Source organism: Sciurus carolinensis, chromosome X, assembly GCF_902686445.1.
Source record: "Sciurus carolinensis chromosome X, mSciCar1.2, whole genome shotgun sequence".
NCBI lineage: Eukaryota > Metazoa > Chordata > Mammalia > Rodentia > Sciuridae > Sciurus > Sciurus carolinensis.
This window is the reverse complement of record NC_062232.1, coordinates 86,871,951-86,894,647: the sequence shown is the minus strand read 5'-3', so window position 1 is coordinate 86,894,647 and position 22,697 is coordinate 86,871,951. Positions and strand designations below refer to the sequence as shown.

General features: G+C 33.8%; 1 protein-coding gene across 1 annotated transcript in view; it reads right to left on the bottom strand.

Moving 5' to 3' along the window:
* Window positions 1–22,697, bottom strand: part of Il1rapl2 (interleukin 1 receptor accessory protein like 2) — a 551,208-nt gene that overhangs the window by 483,528 nt on the left and 44,983 nt on the right. The window contains exon 3 of the mRNA XM_047535288.1: window positions 3,667–3,820. Coding sequence (XP_047391244.1) covers window positions 3,667–3,820 — 154 coding nt within the window. The remainder of the gene's footprint in view (window positions 1–3,666; window positions 3,821–22,697) is intronic.

Sequence of the window (22,697 nt, the reverse complement as noted above, 5' to 3'; positions counted from 1 at the left end):
ATCCCAATCAGCAACTCTAGAGGTATCTACAGTAATCCAGATGAAGGGCATAATTTGAATATTTACCAGATAGTAGGTTAGTGGGGTTTTTTCCTAAGTAGTCAATGATCATTTCTAAAAATCTTCATAAAAGTATGAATTTGTGAAAGATTTGCCTTATGAACAGTTAATTACTTTCCAGATAAAGTTAATCTATGTTGGCTTCCTGCTTTATTTTTGAACATCCCCATAATTTATGTGTATCACTGACCTTCTCAAGGCTGACCTTCTCTTGTCATCCCAGGAGACCCTATTCCATTACCCTGCTCACGCTCTCCCACTCCTTTCCTCCTTCTTCCATTATCACTTGCTCTACATTTTCACGTTATTTTAACCAAATCCCCTGTCTTTCCTTATCACTTTATCTAGTCCTCTGCACAAATTCAATGATCTATAAAATAGCAAATAGTTACCTAAAATATGGTGTGGGATATAAAGCTGCTAGCTGTGGTAATCACTGGCAAATAACCTAAACATATCTATTTATTCTTAAAGTCCTCCCTGTTCATCTGCAGCTTCTAAAATTATAAAAAGAAATTGCTACAATAATATCACACAGGTATGCTATGATTTGTATAATCAAAATGTTCTAGACAAGTTGCATTTAAATGAAATCTTATTTAAAAGCAATAAGAAGGTAACTAAGAAAAGACTATAGCATATTCTTTTAAATAAATAAATAATTTCATAAAACAAATTATTACCTTTTAACTTACCAGTTTTGATTGTCTGTATCTTTTTATAATTGATCTACCTTAAATAAATATAAACTATAAACCTTAAGAGATCACTTGTTTTACAACTGATATATTTCTCAGAAATATAAATTTTAAAAGAACACCCAGAAAATAACTTTTTAAAGTTTGAAAATCTTGTAAAACTTGTAAAATTGCAATATACCTTCTTATAGAACATCATATTATTCAATGTTATAATTAAATGATTCTATTAATTTCACATTGAAATTCTTACTCCATGCCTGTATAGTGGTAAACTCAAAACAAGTTAGGGTTTCTCTTTAAATAATCCCAGTCTTATATTCTGAATTATGAGAAGACAATCTGTTTAAGTATTTTCCATAATACTGAATGTACAGAGCCAGTATAGAATACATTGCAAAACAAATCAGCCTTCGCAGAGCAACCACTTGAGCTTCCAAGAAACAATTTTGTTTCTACATCAATCAAAACATTTAAACTGTGTGAATAAATATTTAAACTTCATATCTTCTCATATGAATGATGACCATTGACCCAAAGATAATCATGACTAAATTTTGAATTATTCCTTCACCTAGTTCATTTCTTGGCATGTAATATATACTTAGTAAAATTTTATTTGAATGGTAAATGAATAAATGACTGTTTTCATTGATAGAGGTTGCTTAACCCACACAATCCCTTGACATGTTTCCTGTGGTAACCAATGACCACCATTTTCATGAGAGTTATTAGAAGTTTAAGGGAAACAATTTGGGGTTGATGAAAATAAGATAGTTTTATGTGTATGAACCAACATGCTTACAAGGAAATCAAAAGCACCATTTTTTTAGTGTTTCTCAAAAAATGACCCTTGGAAGGCATATACCCAAATGCCTGGAAAAAAGTAAATTCCTTGTCTTACTGATGTACTAAACAAGAATCTAGGAAAGGGACATGGGAATCTATATTTGAAGATTTTTCTCCTCATCCTACCTGGGTCATTCCACATGATTCTGATGTACATTAAATTTTGTGAACCTTCTGGGCACAATGACAGATGCCTGTCATCCCAGCAACTCAAGAGGCTGAAGTAGGTCCTTCTGGGCAAATTAGCAAGACCCTGTCTTAAAATTTTATAAAAATGAAAATAGTTGGCAATGTAGCTCAGTAGTAGAGAGCCCCTGGGCTAAAACCCTGGTACCCACTAACAATCTAAAACATATTGTGGGTGAACCTCTGTAAGGTATCCAGATGAAATTTTAATCCAATAGTTCAATTATACTAAAAGTTTACAGCAAATAAATCAATAACATAAAATATACAAAAGTGGCTATAGCTTAGCCTTTCCAGTTTCTAAAATGAAAATAAAGATGCAAATTGTTGCTACCATATTCTATTAGAACAGAGTATAAAGGAGGTTTTGTGTTTAATCTATTATGGTTCAATTTAAACACAAACCAAATACTACAATATTACAAAATGTAGTAAATGATTGCCAAATGAAAGTGACTCCAAAGCATCTGTTAAATACTGGTGACTATGGTCAAAGTGACAATGTCACAAGCCTTTGTGCATGGTCAAGTCACTTATTAATGATATATAACTGCCCATGATTAAATATTCTACCATGAATGAATCCTGGAATTCTAGTTCATGTTGGAAAACAGAAACTAATCAAAAGCAGATATTTGTTATTTGGGATTGGCCTAATATGGTAGTTAATTTAAAAGCCCATGAGGATGGAACTAACCTAGTTACCCTTTAACAGATGAGTGGATAAAAAAAAATGTGGTATACATATACAATGTGGTATACAAATGTGTGTATACACAGAGTATTACTCAGCTATGAAAAGGATGACTTTATGACATTTGCAAGTAAATGGATGGACCTGGAGACTATCATGCTAAGTGAAATAAGCTAGTCCCCCCAAAGAAAAGGTTGAATGTTTTTCTGATATGTGGAAGCTAACCCACAATAAGGCGTGGGGGGGAAGAATTGATAATCAGTAGATTAGACAAAGGGGAATGAAGGGAAGGGAGGAGGAATAGGAAAAGGAAAGACAGTGGAATGAATCCAAAATTATTTTCCTATGTGCATATATGAATACATCATAGTGAATCCCACCATCATGTATATCCATAAGAATGTGTCCCAAATAGAATTAAATACTTTCCATGTTTGCCAGATTATATCAGAATGAATTCAATAAGAATTCAATAAGAAAAGAATCAATAAAAATTAATTTAAAAAAGTCCATGGGGGAAAGAATATGCAATTTTAATCCAAAGAACTATTTAAACTTGCACAGAAGGTGCTCTCCAAATTCAAATTAAAGTAAAACTGTCATTTATTATGATAAAAAGTGGACAAAATGTGTGTACACTCATTATAAAGTTTTGGAAAGGACAAAAAAAATTGAATCTTGGGGATCAAAAATTTAAATAAACTATATTTTTAACTTTTTCCAGATTCTACATATAAATGAAATTATTATATATTTAAAGTATTTACATGATACAGATTGAACATCCCCAGTCTGAAATCCTAAATTCTAAGTGTGCCAAACTCCAAAATATTTTGATTGCTGACATGATGCCACAAGAAGAGTGCTACACACTCGACATCATGTGATAGGTCAGAGTGAAAAACACAGTTGGTCTAAAATATTATATAAAACTACTACAAGGTTTTATATATATATATATATATATATATATATTAGGTTCTTGATTCCTAAATTAATTTTTCATATTCTGCATATAGCATTTTCAGTGAAATTCATTAATGATATGCTTTCCAACTGATTGATTTGCAACCAATTCGAAGTTCACAGAAATTTGCCTCCTTGAATAAAACTATTTCTTCCCAAACAAAATTACACTTAAAATTTAATTTGCTATAATTCGGTAGAACCAGTTCCTACCTGTAACTTTCAATTCAGTTGTTCGTCTTACAAGTTTTCCTTCATACTTAAGTTCACATGTGTAATTTCCTCCATCCTCTTCTTGAACTTCCTGGATTAGAAGGGCATTTCCCTTCTGTATTATTATACTTCTCCACATTTTTGGCTTGCATTCCTAAAAAGAAAATATTTGTAAATAAATGAAAAATAAATATTCACATCATTATGTCATCATACTGACAAGTTACTACTTTCACTTTTTTTGTATTCTTCTCTTTAGTTTCAAAATAGGAGCTAAGGAGTTAAGTCAATGACCAAGCAATATCACAAATGTATTTTATTTTATCTCATTCAAATATTATCACCATTACATTAAGAAAGATCTGACATCAAGAGCCAGAAGATTTTTGAAGTATAGTGCAAAACTAGAAAAGCATACATGTTCCCTAAATGTAAGAGATGTAGAATAGAACCTTAAAAGTTGCTAAATATATAATGCCCTGTGTTTTTTGTTTGGTTGGTTGGTTTTTGTTGTTGTTGTATTTTTTTATATTTGACATGGGTATTTCTTAAAAGTTCTAAGAGGATATGGTTCACTTAGCCATTTAGCTTATTCCAGGGGAGTCTTAAGCATTATTAAGCTTTCATAAAATGTTTTTGCTATGGCAAGGAAGTTTATAATTCTTTCATTAATTCCTCCTTATTGTAAAAGACTAATAATACAAATACTCCAGAGACTCCCTCCTTGTGGTCAAGAGATCTATTTTGGGGACTGGGGGAAAGGGTCTAAAAAAATTGGTTTGAAGGAATTATCTAGAAACACAAGTAGGGAAAATGAGAATGTGCTTTGTTATAGTAACAACTTAAAGAAATCATCCACTTACTTTGTATGTTCAGTGAACAGAGAGTAAGGTTTGAGTTTTGAAGTCAATTTGTTTTACTCTTCTGATGGGAATGTGAGCAAGTCCTTCTACTGGGACTGGATTTCCTTATAAAGGAATGCATAACACTTTTGCAGACAGTGACACTTTTCCAGAGATTGACAAACAATAACAAATTACATAAGAATATTCAAGAATATTTGACCAAGTGGCATTGTCTTTGGGGACAATTTCAGACAACTTTGACATATTGTTCCAGTCTGTCTATTATTTACCACAAATTTTCAATTAAAGTGGTAACCAAATACTGTTCAAACATCAGTGGAGGCTGTGAGGGAGTGTTGCATAATCAAGGCAAAAATAGTTTATCATCTACATTGATTCTCTCAATGGAGGCAAGAAATTTATTGTGAGGAAGAGTAAGTGGACAATAGTAAAAAGCTCTTTTCACTTTCCCCATTAAAGCATATACAGTATCTACATCTTCTCCTGTTCTCCTCACCCTCCTCAATACATCCTAAACATTCACAGAAAGTTAGAATGTATGTTGACTCTCTAGATTCAGATGTGAGTGCCTGTGTAAATGATTTGAGGGAGTGAATACTCATTTATTAGTTTTTCACCATAACAATTTTTCTTCTGTTTGCAGGAGTTTTGACAAGAAAACACAAAAACCAGCACTTAAGTTCACAGGTATAATATTTAAGAGATGAACTTGCTTTATGTTCAGTACAACTACCCACACATATTTTCAAAGAATAAATAAAAGTAATATTATAGAGAACATCTAGATATAAGATTGATTTACTCCCTAGGGCTTTTTGGAAGAACAGTTAAGGGTCTGTCTGAAATTATATTACATACCATGTCTGGCAAGGTTTATCACCTATATGAGATTTACTTCTGAGTTAAACCTTGGGATATAAGGTTTCTGGGAAAATGAAGAAGAAAGTCTGAACAGAGAGGGAAAAAAAACAGCCCAGCTGCTACTGTCGTCATACAATAATAATCCACAATTATTTTCGCATTGCTTCCAACTCTGATAGCCTCAGATTTCTAAAGAATCATTCTGAAGGTCATTAAACAAAAATATGGTCCCTCTGGGCATTTTGAGAGGAAAGGAGAATGAAAACTGAGCTGGGGGTAGGCAAATGAGCCCACACACTCATTTTATTCAAAGATAAATGTTATTGTTTTCTCATGTCATTTGGTAGCAAAGTCCATATCCAATTAGTTCTAACCATTTTCATTTTCCCTGCTCACTGTTTTGATTTTCTCCCAGGAAGTAAAGAATGTATAAACATTAGAAAATATCTCTTGATGAAGAATTGCCTGGAATATTATATGTTCTTCAAGACAGATCTAGAAAGTCCAAAGTGGCAACTTTCCAAGTTGCCACATGCAGTCTTATAAAGGATTATTTATATCCAGTAGAAGTAGGTTTTGTTTTGTTCTCATTTTTTTCCTGAAAAGTGCAGCATAAGAATATACCAAGTTCAGGTTACTGCCATCCCTCTGAATACAATGTCGTAAAGATGAAGAAGAAAATGGCCTTTAGGTTGAGATAGCTCTAGGTTAAAATCCAGAGTTCACCAAGGTTCTGTGATCATGGGAAAATTTGCTTAACTTCCTTAGGTCTCAATTTCCTACTCTGCAATATGGTGATAATACTAATTACCATCTGAGCCACCAGAACCCAAGGGCTTGCAGGATTTATTCATTGTATTCTTGTTGGGCAGTACTATATAGCAGTCATCCAGCACAGAAAATGTTTTCATTTCTAAACCTTCCCATTCCTGGATCATGTCTCTCCAGAACCTCTGGCTGTTGTTGGTAAAAATCAGTGCTAATGGGCTAATCATATAAAAATAAATCTTCACTAAATTGTTTAAATATCACCAGTAAGATAATACTTTAATGCACTGAAAACATAGATCATAAGAGCCCAGTCTAACCCTAAACCTAACAGGTAGTATCAGGAACTGTATTTTGATCAGAAGAACCTTTAAAGTATCTTTCCCATGTAGATGATCATCCTGCTACTCACCCCCATCCACCCTTCACAAAGTTACTTTTTTGGCCATTCAACTAAGGTCTAGATGTCTATGTAGAATCTCAGAAGTTTTCCAGGCCTTTAAACTCATTATTTGCAATGTTTGTTCCCTAAGCTACTGGCTGCTAAGTTTAATGTTATCACTGCTTCTCTCCTGACTCTTATCTTACTACTGGAAAAAAAAAACAATGTCACCATACCTTATTGCCCCATACCTGTTGAGATTAATTCTGACAGCCTGTTAGGCAAAGAAGTTTGAAGCAAATAGGTCAAGTCTCAACATGGTTGTTTGTCTGCGACCAGGACAATCTGTCAAAGGCTCAACTGTGTGCAAGTGCATAACATTGGCCTCAGTATACAAATTCTCTACTATTCATTGCCCCCTGAGATTGTTAAAATAAATTTTATCAACTTGAATATTGAGGACCAATCTTCCTGGAGTAGCCTAAGTTCAACAAACAACTTCATTTTGTACCCTGGAGGTCCATTCACACAACAGTGTGTCATAAAAATCCTTGCTTAGTCAACTTAATGGTAGTATGTAGAGACCAAGTTATTTCCCTCCCTCCTTCTTTGGGTGGCAGATATCCCATGACAGTAGTTGCTGACTTAAGCACCCCAAATACACAACAAAGACATTTGTTGACCAAGACCATTGAAGTGAAATGTTGCCAGACATATTTGAATATTGGAGTTTCCACCTTGAAATATTAACCACTGTAGTCACAATTTTACTTATGAAATGCCTTCCTCATGCCCACAGGTGCTTTTTAATTCATATGACGTAGTTGTGGTTACTTTAGTGCCATTCACAACACACAACACATTCCTCATGGCAAGTATATCAAAAAGATTAATTTAAATACTTCTTCTGATTCTGAATGCCACAATGCAGCTGCACAATCACAAGCCAATCAATTTCTCATCTTAAAGCACTTTTGTTTTATTACCAATACCCAAGATTTCAGAAAAATTTCTGTCCTTTCCTCTGGAGTCTGTTCCTATCCCTTGAGGTACTCATGTATGTTTAACAAACTTTATGGAACCAAATTTTCTACAAGTTGAATATGGAAGACATAGTTAAAAGCACAATTGTAAACTAGGTATTAACCTTGCTGTTAAGGTTTGGATATGAGCGTGTTCCTAAATTTCTTGTGTCAATTCAGGAATATTCAGAAGTGAAATGATTAGATGAAGACAGCTGTAATCTCATCATTCCATTCTAATTTGAATAGATCTATTTGGTGATAAACTGTAAGCAGTTAAAGTGTGGTTGAAGGAGGTAGGTCATTTCAGGAGATGTGCCCTGAAAGGTTCCATCTTCCCTGTAGGCCCTTCCCCTTGTTCTCTCTGCTTTCCAGCCACCATGAGGTGAGCAGTACTCCTCTACCATGCTTTTTCCATAATATTCTGCCTCCCCTTGCATCCACAGTGATGAACTTGGCTAACCATTGGCTAAAACTCTGAAACTATGAGCCCAAATGAACTTTCCCTCCTCTTAAAGTTGTTCTTGACAGGTATTTGCTTGTTGACATCAAAGCAAAGCTGACTAATACACTTGCCCTTTTCAGCCCTATCTCTAATTCAGTTATCTGGGATAACCCACTTCAAGGAGTCCTTCCTCTCCCAAACTGTATTTCTCCAACTCTCTCTCTTTACAGCCTTAATGTTGATATTGGGAGCAGTATTAGTCAGTTTCTCATTGCCGTGACCAAAATACCTGACACAACTTAAAGGAAGAAAATTTATTTTGGCTCAACATTTCAGAAGTTTTGTCCATGTTTATCTTGTTCTAAGGCAGAAACATCATGGTGTCAGGACAAGGCAGATAAAAACTGCTCAGTTCATGATGGCTGGGAAGAAGAGAGAAAGAGAGGAAGGGCCTGGGCATATCCCCAGTGATCTACTTTCTCCAACTTGGTCCCACCTCCCAATAGTTCATCCAGCTATCCAGCCAGCCAATCCACTGAGATAGTCAGTGCTCTCATGATCCAAACACTACCTAGAAACCCCACTTCTGAACCTTGCTGCGTTGGGAAGTATACTTTCAATATGTGAGCTGTTGGAGTACAACCCAGATCCAAAGTATAAACATAGCCCACAGTCATTGAATTTATAAAGTCTAGACTCAAGCACTTGGATCAGAACTCCAAGTTCTATGTTATTGGACATGCTATTAATCAATGTAAGACTCAGTTGCTTCATCTATAGCAAAGAGGTAATGATACTCTTTACCAACTGAGGTGATTATAAGGAATAAATGAGGTAATATATGTAAATGCACTGTACTATATGGTATCACATGCTAAAATCACTCAAGAAATATTAAACATTATTCTATTATTCTTCATCCCCTGGTAGTGAGTTTCCAGATTATACAAACATCTATTATGGCATATGAATTATCATAAGGAGTTAATGTGACTCATATTTCTACAGGAGTCTAGATGCAATACTTTAACCCAAAGTTATAATTCTATGCTGGGATCAGTTTGACATGTAAGTGGTCTAGAAGGCATCACCACCATTTTCACTGTTATAAAAAATGTGGAACAAACTGAAAATAAACAAACCTTCTCAAAACCATCAAATGACTTATGTTATATGGAAAACTACAACCCCTTTAAAATTAGCGGAAGAGGAAAATACAGACACTCATAGCTCATTGGGAACAGAACTGCCTTGCTGCTGCCAGCAACTGGTGTGAACACCAACCCTACCTAGCCTTTAAATTGGAGGAAGAAAAATAGCCAGCTCCAGCTCTCCTAAACTTCCTGTCCAATTAGTAAAGGGTGAGAATAAACATAACAAGTAGTTGTGGAGGTAGTAGCCCAGAGACAAGTCAGGGTAAAGGCTGAGACTGAATCATATAACTATAATACACTTCCCCTTGCCCTATACCTTGCCAACATATTCATAAGACTCTTGTTTAGTAATATGGGTTTAAAGTTGACACTGAAGGAAAACATGGACTACATGTAAGAACATATAAGTAATATAAACAGAGAAATGGAAACTTTTAGAAATTATCAAAATTAAATGATAGATATCAAAACATTGGAAAAGAAATAAAAATGCCTCTTATTGGTTTATTAATAGGGCAACTATGGAAAGTCAGTGAGTTTGAAGATAATGTCAATAGAAACTTTTTAAAGAGAAGAAGGAAATAAGAAGGAAAAAGAATAGGACAAAATATCAAAAAATTTGGGGACAAATACAAAAAGGTTAATGATGATAGGAATGAGAAAAGTAGAATTAGAAGAGAAAGAACAAAAGAAATATTTGAATTCTAATGCTGGATGATTCATTTATTACAGCAGCCTCAGTGTGAGCAAAGAATGTTGTTTAAGTAGTCATGATGAACATTTGAACTGAGTTTTATTAATATATAAAAGATAGGCAAGTAGGACATATCAGACAGAGAAAATAACATGTGTAGAAAGACATACCCAGAAGTGAAAAAGCATGAAAACAAAACAAAATTACAAATACTTTTTCTCTCTTGGGAATGACTATATCCAGACATGAAAAGTCCTATTCCAATCCTAAGATAATTGCCCACTTTCAGTGTTCAAATCCTAGAATCCTAGTACCTCTGCCACTGTAAAGCTTATCTCAAAGGGCTGTTGATTAAGCTCAGAATAGAAGATGATAGTTGACACAATGTCAGGTCCTGTAAACACTTGATAGAAAGGAGCTGTCATCTAAATGGTTTTAGAGACTCACAGGAGTTCATTAAATAGCAATATCCTAAAATCAGATGTGTATTTCTGAAAGATCGTTCTTCTGGTTATGTAGAAGATATACTGGAAGAAGTACATTGCTTAAGAGGTTTTAATTTGCTTTGATGAGTTTTTATCTGTTAGATGTCATTAAGGTTATACTGAAATTATTCTAAGCCTGTGTTCCTATAACAATTTGGGAAGTATTAATAGCAAACTCTTTAAATTTGAAAAAAATTAGTATACCTATTGAAAGACAGTAAAGATAGACAAAAACAAATCATGTTGATATATCAAGAAAATATAAAATCAAAACTCAATCTTAAAACTTCTTTCTCCCCAAATCAACATAATTGGCAACAACCCAAATGGCCATCAACCAGTGGCAAATAGTTAAACAGTGGTACAAATATATAGTGGAATAATAGGAATACTACTTAGCAATAGAATGTAATGAACTATTGATACATGTCACAATATAGATGAATCACAATTGGATTATGCTAAGCAAAACATGCAAGACACAAAAGTTATTTAGCATGTAATTATATTTATATAATATTCTGGAAAGCAAAATTATAAGAATAGAAGGCATGATATTTTAAACAAGGACAGTTGCTGACAGGATTAAGTATAAAGAGACATGGAGGAACTTGGAGTGATAGAAATGTTCTGAATCTTGATTGTGGTGTGTATTTTTTGAAACATAGCAAATCAAACTGTACATGTAAAAAGGATGAAATTTTGTTTGTAAATTATACAGAAAAATATGGCATAAAATAACTGAGCCTTACATTCCCAATTAGAGTCTGAGATGACTTATTAACTCTATTACTGACTTTGTGTAATTTTTCTGTCATTGCAACAAATATAAGAATTTTAGTCATGAATTTTATCACGTGTCTAGTGTATAAAGCAAGTGTTATTGCATCTAATTTATATGTAGAGAAATTGAAGCCCAGGGATATTATTTATCCATTTTAATGATAGAAGGCTGACAAGAATGGGGGTACCCAGACTTAAAGCCCAGTGATTTATACATATATCAGGTACCATATCTTCCCATACTAACCAATACATTTTATAATTTACAGGAAGTAGAGAAGCCCTTTCCCACTTTAATGCCATAACTAGGAATAAAAACAAGGACAAATAAATATTAAATGTTATGTCAGTGGTAGTGGTTTCAGGAAACACCAAACTAAAGTCTTCATGGGTATTTCAGTTAATTCCTTTTGGATAAAAGTGTCTGAAAATTCACTTAACAAGATTAAACATTCAAGGCGAGAATACAATTTTATGGTTACAAAAGAGGGCATGAATTATTTTTTATTATATTTCCAAAATGACCAAAAGCCTTAAGCATTTTGGTGACATCTTTTTTTTTTTCTTTTTTAATCAAAAAGTATTAGTCATTTTGACTCTGGTATTTTGAGTTCTCTGATAAACATTTCTTTCCCCTTTAAGAAAACAGTCATAATGTGAGAAGATAAGTCAGTATAAAGCTCTTACCTTTAGCAATTTAACTTGTTAAAATGAGTGATGGTATTTAACACTGGTCATTCCTAAACTCACTTTTTGTAGGTAACTTTACAACTCATTTGGAATTTTCTTAGCGTATATGGGTCAGATATCCAATTATTTTTACCAAGTTAACAATTACGTCTATTTCACTTTTTAATAATTCATCATTCCCCCTCTACACCCATTTCTTGATTCTCTTTTTTATTATACTAGTCTATTATCTTGTTCTAAACACTTACTATATTAATCAATGCTATTTTTCAGTAATTGCTAGTATTTGGTAGAAAAAGCTCCCTCATATGCGTGTTTTTCTTCAAATATTTTTGGCAATTCTCATATATTCATTCACACATATGAACTGTGTAAAATGTTGTTAGTTTTCAAAAAATTAAATTCTCTCAGTTTGCATTATTTATATATATACAAAAAGATCTAATCTTTCATTCTATCATACTCTCATTTGCGGAAATATATTCTGACTCTCCAATAATTTAAATCAGATCTCACATCCTTCAGTAAAATATTTTTATATAGGTCCCTTCCCATAATTGTTAAGCATATTCCAAAGTGTTTTATGGTTTATCATTATTGTAAATGAGATAGATTTGCTTTTCACTTATATGTGACTCATCATTGCTAGTAAAAACAAAAGCTATTTAATTTTTGTTTTTAGTAATCTACCTTATTGAATTTTCTTATTCTATTTTTGTTGTTGTTATTGTGGTGGTTGTTGCCATTGCCTAGTCTCTTGGGTATTCTAGGTATAAACTCATGATCTCAAAATTAACATTGGAATTAATCTGACCAAATTTTCCTATGTACATATATGAATATACCACAGTGAATTTCATCATATATATATATACATATATATATATATATATATCCACAAGACACTAATTAAAATCCATATAAATAAATAGAATAAAAAATCAGTAAAGTATAGGAAAGGGAATGGGGGAGGGATGAGGGGAAGGAAAGGGTAAGTACCAGGTGTTGAATGAGAACAAATTAAATTCCATGCTTGTATAATTATGTCAAAATGAAGCATAATATTATCTATAACTATAATGAACTAACAAAAATTAAGATAATTTTCCTTTTTTTAATGCTTATATAACACATTTCATTTCATTTTCATGTTGCATCAGTTAGAACCTCTAAAACAATGTTGAATAACGGTAATGAGAAAGAGCGCTTCTACCTTGTAAGTCGTGGGTTTAAGAATATATGTATGTTAATAAAGATGCCCACTGTAACACTGTGCTTATTAAAAATAAAACCAGACAAATGAATATACATAATGTAAGTGGAAGAACAGTCAAAGAAAATAAGAGAGTTCCATCTTATGAACTATTATGCTGCTATTAAAAATGAATTAGATATACCACAGTTACTTTATCCATTCATCTGTTGAAGGGCATCTAGGTTGGTACCACAATCTAGCTATTGTGAATTGAGCTGCTGTAAACATTGATGTGGCTGCGTTACTATAGTATGCTAATTTTAAGTCCTTTGGGTATAAACCGAGGAATGGGATAACTGGGTCAAAAGGTGGTTCCATTCCAAGTTTTCTGTGAATTCTCCACACTGTTTTCCAGAGTGACTGCACCAACAGATGAATGGATAAAGAAACTTTGGTATATATACACAATGGAATCTTATTCAGTCATAAAGAAGAAAAATATTATGGCATTTATAGATAAATGGATGGAATTAGAGAATATCATGCTAAGTGAAATAAGTCAATCCCAAAAAACCAAAGGCTTAATGTTTTCCCTATAAGTGCATGATGATAAATAATGGGGGTAGGGGGGTTGGGGGTGAGAGAAGAATGGAGGAACTTCAGATTACATAGAGGCAAATGAGGGGGAGAGGGGTATGAAAAATGGTGGAATGAGACATATATCATTAACCTATGTACATGTATGATTACATGAATGGTATGAATCTATATGGTGCACAACCTTAGAAATGATGTACTCCACTTGTGTACAATGAATCAAAATGCAGTCTGTAAAAAAAAACAATTTAAAAAATTGGATATGGGGCTGGGGGTAGCTAGTGGTAAAGCATATGCTTAACATCATGAGAAACTTGATTTGATCCACAGTACCAGAAAAATTAAATTAAATCTATGGAATCAACATGGAAGAATATTTATAATATGTTTGTATGTGATGAGGAGACCCAAAGGGTGATATGTACATCATGTTCCTTTATTCATCAAAAGGAGAAAGAGAGAGAAAGAGAGAGAGAGAGAGAGAGAGAGAGAGAGAAAGCACATGCAAGCATAAAGGAGTCTGAAAATATAAAACATATAAGTAATATTAATTACCTGCTACAGTTAAAATGGAGTAGAATAGTAAGATGTGGTATTCATCATGCACTTATACATTGTTTTTCAAAATGATCAGATTTTAAGTACATACAGACATACAAATTGAGTATTCATTTCTGAAATACATTGAATCAGAACTGTTTTGGATTTCTGATTTTGGAATATTGCATACACATAATGAAATATCTTGGGGATGGAATCCAAACCTGAACATGAAATTTACTTATGTCTCATAAATATTTTAAACGCATTACCTTAAGTTAATTTCACATAATTTTTGATAATTATGTATAAAGCAAAATTTAATTATGTGGAGTTTTTCAATTGTGTCAAGTAGCACTCAACAAGTTTTGAATTTTGGAAAATAATCAAATTTTGGATTTTTTGCATTAGGAAAATTCAATATGTATAAATGCCTACATATGCATATGTATATATATACATATATATGTATATATGTATGTATATATATACACATACATACATATAAACACAGATACAAACATTCACTTCTTTTACCTGTTCTCTGAGTTTTCTGAAAAATTCTTTAAATGTCAAAAGAAAAGGGAGAAATAAATCTTGTTAGGCTTAAGCAAGTTGCATAAACACTTTGGGCTTCAGTTTCCTCATAAATAAGAGGAATGAGTTGTACTAGATGGGTTCTAACATACATTCCTAAAATATCATACTTTCTGATATTTAGCTCTATTTTGATCTTGAAGAAATTCTCTTTCTTGTTCATTTGAGTCTTTGTGGATGCTTAGATTCAATACAGAGTCCTTAAGAAGTATTTCAGGGAGCTGGGGTTGTGGCTCAGTGGTAGAGCACTTACCTAGCATGTGTGAGGTCCTGGGTTTGATTCTTAGCACCACATATAAATAAATAAAAAATAAAGATCCATCAACAACTAAAAACAAATTTTAAAAAAAAGCATTTCAGGATTTGTTTCTAGAGAAATATTTTGATAGAGAATCCTGTTTACCTCAGCGATGCAAGCATATTTATTGCATAGCATATGTATTTAGTAGAACAATTTATAGTGGTGCTTTAAGAACATTTATTGGAGGTGAGAAGTTTAGGGCTTGAACTTAATTGACCACCTGCTAGTTAAGTGAGCCTATGTAAGTTATTTCACATTTCTCATATGTAAATAGCAGATAACAGCCACCAATAAGTAGCCTCATCTTTTGCTAACTGACAGAATTCAGAAAAAATGAGAAATACACCCTGTCCACACAACTCTTGTATTTGAAGGATGACTAAGATTATATTACTAAACTGTCTTTAGGTTTTAAAATTATTTATACCCCAAAAAACAAACAACACAATTAGTAAGTGGGCAAAAAGTACTAAACAGACATTTCTCAAATCAAGAAACAAAAATGGTCAACAAATATATGAATAAAAAGGTTCAAAACCTCTAAACAGAAATGCAAATCAAAACTACACTAATATTTCATCTCACTCTAGTCAGAATGGTAATTATCAAGAATACAATTAATAATAAATACTGGTGAGGATGTGATAGGAAAGGTACACTCATAAATTGTTGGTGGAACTTCAAAGTACTATAATCAATCTGGAAAGAAGTATGGAAATTCCTCAAAAGAATAGAACCAGCATATGAACCAGCTATCTTACTCCTCTGTATTTAACCAAAAAACACTAAAATCATCATATACAGTGATACAGCCACATCAATGTTTATAGCAGAACAATTCACAATAGACAAATTATGGAACCAACCCAGATGCCTGTCATACATGAATGGATTAATAAAACATGGCATATATACATGATGGAGTTTTACTTAGCCATAAGAATGAATCTATGACATTTTCAGGTAAATGGACAAAACTGGAGAAAATCATACTAAGTGAAATAAGTCAGACTCAGAAAATCAAGGGTCAAATGTTTGCTCTCATATACCAAAGCTAGAGAAAAATAAGGTGGGATTGGATATCATAAAGATAAAGGGAAGATCAGTGGCATAGAGGAAGGAAATCAAGAGGGAGGATGGCGGATGGGAAATGGGAGGATATGTGCAATGAATTTAACAAAATTATACTATGTTCATAAATAAATATATCACAGTAAATTTCACCGTTATGTATATCTAAAAACATCAATCAAAAATAAACAAATAAGGAAGTGAAATGAAGACCAGTAGAGTAGAGGAAGGAGAATAGAGGGAGAGAGGAGGGGAAAGAGTGGGGAACACCAGGGACTGCAATGGAGTAAATGAAAATCCATGTATGTATAATTTTGTTTATTCAAACTAGTTAGGTTATATTTAACCCAACTATGATATATATGTATATGCATTAATAAAAGAAAAAATTGTATGTGTGTTTGTCTGTGTGTCACATTTTATGGGAAATTAAATCAGAGTTTCCAAAGCAGTGGACCATAGCACTCTGGGGTGCTTCACAGGGTTAGTGTTGTATATACTCATTGATTTCCTGTTTTGCAGGTCTAAATCAGTCAGAAAGGACCAGGAACAGCTATATCTCTCAGGATAGGTCATCCACTAACTTCACTGTGCCATATTATCACTTTCTAAGCATGTTATTATATAAAAAGATTTGTGAAAGACTTCTTGACTATTATGTACCAAGGAAGTATTAATTGATCTTTTTATTGAAACATTTCTTTGCAGATTCATATCTACGGTTAAAAAAAAACAGGTATGTCCATTGCACTTTACTCAATACAAAGATGCTATTGGTCACAAGTAGCATATGTTCTTTACATATTCATTGATGTAGCTCCTGCCTGGAGAGTTGAAAACCTGTTCATGTATCATCCTCCATAATAACAGGGAAAGGTGTTTATTTTGGTCAGTTCCCTATTTCCAGTCCCTATCCTGTTATCTCACACATGTTCAACAAATATATATTGAATATTCATTGTACAAATGAATGAATTGGTTTGTACTAAATCATATATTTTCAAATAATATCAATTTTAACTAATGGCAACTATCTGAAATTAGATCATTGTGGCAAGTAAACAGATTGAAACTGGCATCATGGACCTTATTAATACCAGGCTACCATCTAAGGTAACTAATCAAATAGGTGAACTTCAAAGTGTATATTTGTATTTTTCACTGTTAGTATTCTGTTAAAGTTAGGGGAATCTTCAGTTTAGAAATGGGATAAAGGGACTAACTCTATAAACTTGTGACAACATAGCACTGAGTTAATAATGAGGTAGTTTCAAGTGTTCTTAGTTCAATAAATAAAATAATCTTTAAGTCCAATTTCTAAAAATGTCTATAAAAACATGTAATTGAATATTGTGCTCTAATATCTAAACTTCCTTCCATATAGTGGCAGGAAGAACTTCTAAAATATATCCCCTCTCCTCACACCCTTTTGCTAATGGATAAAGTTCACATAGAGGTTATATGGTCACATTACACATGACCCTTGCATTCCATAGACATGCAGAGTTGGCTTAACCATATTCACAAATACATCCCCAGTGCTACCTGATTCACCTCTATCTTTCAATGATTACAAGTAGGCAGGGAATGGTAGTCTTCAGAGGTTGGCACTGCATATTGCAGATAGTCTTAGAAATGCAAAAGAGAAGGTGAATGATATAATCTAATAAGAGAGTAAATAAATAGTAGAGATAGTTGAAAAAGAAACCAGTTTAAAGATTAAACATGTTTGAAAAAAATGACTGGGAAAAGGATTATGCAAAACATACTTTTCAGTGTTAAAATACTTGCAATAAAGCACTAGATATATCTAATTTTGGATGTATATTAGAATGAACTCTGGACAAATGGATCCTTCCCTTTATATTGCTGTACCCTGAGAAAATTGCTTCTTAGACAGCCAGGTTGGGAAAACACAGACTGCAAAGCATATAGAGCAGATTATCCAAATATTGATTGTAAAAGGAAATATTTTCCCAATACATCAAAATATCTTTGTGGATTTATCTGAAACACTGTATGAGAACCAAGTGTTAAAAATACATTACTAAGTTTTGGAAACTTTGTGTGAACTTTATATACTGATCCCTTTGTGTATTAAGTGACTAAAAAGGTAGGGCCAGAGGACAAACTGTAAGTTACAAACTGCAGTTTGACTTTTGCTAAGTCACTTAACTTGTCTGAATCTCCAGTTACTTCTTCCATACAATACAATAGGGATAATAATAAATAACTTATGTGGTAGTTCTAAAGCCTGAGTTAATCCAACTGCACGCTTAAAATACAGCCTGGCATGTGGTAAGTATTGAATAAATATCAAATATCATCATGATTATTACTTATCATTGATGAAATGTTAAAGAAATATTAAATATCATGAGGGGTAGAGTAAAATAGTAGTTGAGTAAAAATCCTCCAGTGATTATCTCCTACAGACAAACAAGTTTAACAGCTATACACCCACATTTACAACATTTACAAGAGGTAAGATAGTCAGGACACCATGGAGCCTGCTTTCAAAATAACAAAACAAAAAGACAAATTATATTGAAGATAGCAGGAAGGAAGGAGTTATCCACATCACCCTCCCCCCAACTTTAAACAGCATAAAGACACCTCCCACATTGGGGAGGGAGAGGAATTAGGTCCAGGTCTCAGAATCAAAACCCCAGTCCCAGGCCCACCACAACGATCCCTGGTACAAGGCAGAGATTCATGACCCCTACTGCCAGTATAATACCGACAGACTGAGCCACTGGAACTGTGATAGTCAGATAGCAAATAAACTACTGCCACTATCCCTCCTCCAATCTTGAGCAGCTGATTCAGGAGCAAGACTCAAAATCTAGCACAAGACTTATCTTGGAGTTCAGTACCAGGCTTGTCTCAGTAAGACCCAGCAGCACGTAGAAACCAATAGCTCTGTACCCAACAGCTCTCTGTCAGCTTACAAATAAATCCTTCAGACCTGACCTGGCATTAGGCAAAAAGCTGTGCACCCACAGTACAGACTCCACTTTTGGCCTGCATCATGGTCATGATGCAGTGGGCCACACCCTTCTCCTCCATGAAACTGTGATGTTCACTCTGGTTGGGAAACTCAGCACAACCCAGCATAGTGTCAACCTAGATGGCCAAAGGACTGACTTTACCAACACTACCCCAATATTGGACAGCACAATATAGAGCAATACCCCATTTGCTGGAAGTAGGATAGGGTAATAAGCATTGAACTTTGCCCTGAAACTTATTGCCAGGCTGGTAAAACCTGACACTAAGCAGATCCTAACAACCCTCTGCCCAACACATCCTGCAGGGGAAGCCTCTGGAACAGCTCCAATGATGGAGAAGACACATGACTCCAGTTAATCAGATTTCTATTCCAGCAAGAATCACCCGAGACTGGTTGTAATAGTCTTGGGCCATGAGTTAAACTCAGCAACTGGCAACCCATAGTAACTTGGCCTTACACTTTGCACAGTACCATGTTGATCTTGGTAGGCCATGGGATCAGGATGTGACACAGCCTAGAATCATTGGTGGCCACCGGTGTGGCATAGGAGCCTGGAATTGGTCAATCCACGGTAAATCTACCAGGTTAGACAGAATCCCAGTTTATAGTCATAGGTTGGTGACTGTTGACTAGGTATCTGGGAATATCCTAGAACAGAATACTCTTTCTAGGGTCATTTTGATCAACTGTGAATTTGGTACAAACCTGCGCTTAGATTGCCCTCTAGTGCCGAACACTGAGAAAACACCAATAGTATACTCATGGCAACCTTGGACCTGGGTGCCATCCAGTGATGAAATAGTGGTAATGACTAGTCTCAGAGAAAACAAGCAGCCTGCTTAGAATTTCTGGAAGAACAGGCAGAAAGCCAGATTAGGAAGACTGGAATGAATACCTAGTCCTTCAATGCCCAGACAGTATCATGCCAATAAACATCAAGAACTTTCAGGGAATCATAATCTAATCTACTGCTCAAAATAGGGCATCAGAAACTTACCAAGCAATGATCAGTATGAAAGAACCCCCCCAAAATTTGAAACAACTGTTTTGAGGAAATTCAGTAAGCTTCAAGAAAACACAGAAACATTTCAATATTCTAATAGAGAAACTTAAAAAATGGAAGTAAATAAATATCAAATAGAATTTCTTGAGCTGAAAAATCAACTCAGTGAAATTAAAAACACAACAGAAGGAAACAATAGCATGATAGATCAGACAAAAGAAAAAAAAATCAGTGGAGTTCAAAGGCAGGCTGTTTGGAAATAGAGGGATAAAAGGAACAAAGAAGAGGGACAAAAGCTTACAGGAACTTTGGGACAGTATTAAAAGAGAAAATATTTGGGCAACTAGGGCACAAGAGGGACTTGATTATGCCAAAGTGAAAGAAATCTTATTTAAATAAATAGTAATAAAAATGTTGCAAACCTAGACAGGGAAAGGAAGGTCAAATGTCACCAGGTCAAATTTAACAAACAAAAAAGAATTAGAAGAATCACTGCTATTAAAATATCTACAAAGTCATCTATATGTTCAATGGAATCCCTTTCAACATACACACATATGCATGCACACACATACACATACACATACACACAAATACACCCCAAATAGCCAAAGCCATCTTGAACAGAACAGAACAGAGCAGGAGGCATCAAAAGATACTACAGAACTGTAGTACTCAAAGTAGCATGTTACTAACAGACACACAGAACAACAGAATGGAATTGAGAGACTACTAGTAAACCCACATGTTTACAGCTATTTTTGACAAAGGTGCTAAGAACATGCATAGCCTTTTCAATAGATTCTGTTGAGAAAAATTGGATACCCAAATGGGAAATAATGAAACTAGACTTCTGTCTCACACCAGTTACATAAATCTACTCAAAATGGATTAAACACTCAAATGTAAGACCTGTAACTATGTAATAACAAGAGGAAGTACTTCGGGACACTAGAATGGATAAAGATTTTCTTTTTGGAGAAGAACCCAAAACTATAGGATACAAAATCAAACATACAGGAATGAGATTGTATCAAACTAACAAAAAGCTTTTTTTGGTAAATAATCAACAGAGTGAACATACAAGCTACAGAATGAGAAAAAATATTTGCAAACTGAACATCTGACAAGGGACTGATATCTAGAACAAATAAAGAACTCCAAAAAGTCAGTAGCAAAAAGAATAGTTTGATTGAAAATGGGCAATAGACCTACATTTCTTAAAAAAGGGGAAAAAGACATAAAAATGGCCATCGCATTTTTGGAAAAATGCTCAGTATCATTAATAGTGAGGAAAATGCATATCAAAATCACAATGGTATATTATCTCACTCCAGTAAGAATGGTCAATATCAAAAAGTAAAAATACCAAGTCATGATTTGAAGGTCATGACTTGGTCATGATATGAAGAAAAGGGAATCTTTATACACTACAGGTGTGAAAGTCAATTAGTACAGCCATTATGAAAAACAGTTTGAAGGTTCCACAAAAAATTAAAAATAGAAATACCATATGATCCAGCAATTCCCTGCTGGAATATTCAAAGGAAATGAAACAGTATGTTGAAGGGACATCTCTATCCCTGTGTTCATTGTATCACTAATCACAACAGCCAAGAAACAGGGGGAAAAAGAAATATCTATCAAATGATGGATAGATAAAGAAAATGTGTCACATATACACAATGAAAAACTATCCAACCATAAAAATAATGAAATTCTGTCACTTGTGACAACAAATAGGGTACTAGAAATCACTATGTGAATTGAAATAAGTCAGGCACAGAGAGAAAAGTATCAAATGATTTCACTCATATGTGGAATCTAAAAGTTGACCTCATTTTCTGTGTGGGTGGTAAACTGGGAAATATACCCAGGGGTGCTTTATACCACTGAGCTGCAACCCCAGTCCTTTTTATTTTTTTATTTTTAATTTTGATCCAGGGTATAACTAAATCACTGAGACTAGCCTTGAAGTTGATCTACTGGTAGTTAAAAGTAGAAACGTGGCTGCCAGAGGCAGGGGAAGGTAAAAAGGAAATGATGAAAGAGACAGTGTTAATCAGTGAGTACCAAGGTATAGTTAGATAGGAGCAAGAGGTTCTGATGTGCTATTATTGAATAGTAGTATGATTATAGTTAACAATAAGGTAGTGTACATTTCAAAATGAATAGGAGAAGGGACTGAGTGTATAGCTCAATGGTAGAGTTCTTACCTAATGAGCAGAAAGCCCTGGGTTTAGTTCCCAGCACTGCAAAAAACAAAAATAGAACAGCAAAACAAAATAAGTAGAAGAGAGAATTTTTGAATTTTATCATCACAATTAAATGATAAATATTTGAGGACATGGATTACATGATGTATATGAGAATGAAAACATCATATCTTGTACCACTAATGTGTATATTTTTGTTTTTTTGTATCCATTAAAATAAATTTCATAATAAAAAGTAAATTTTAAACATTATTATTCAGGAAAAGCTGAAAAAGTCTTTTGCTTCTCCATTGTTGTTCTTTTTGTAAAAATTGAGTGGTAGCATTTCCCAAGGAATAAATTGTTTTG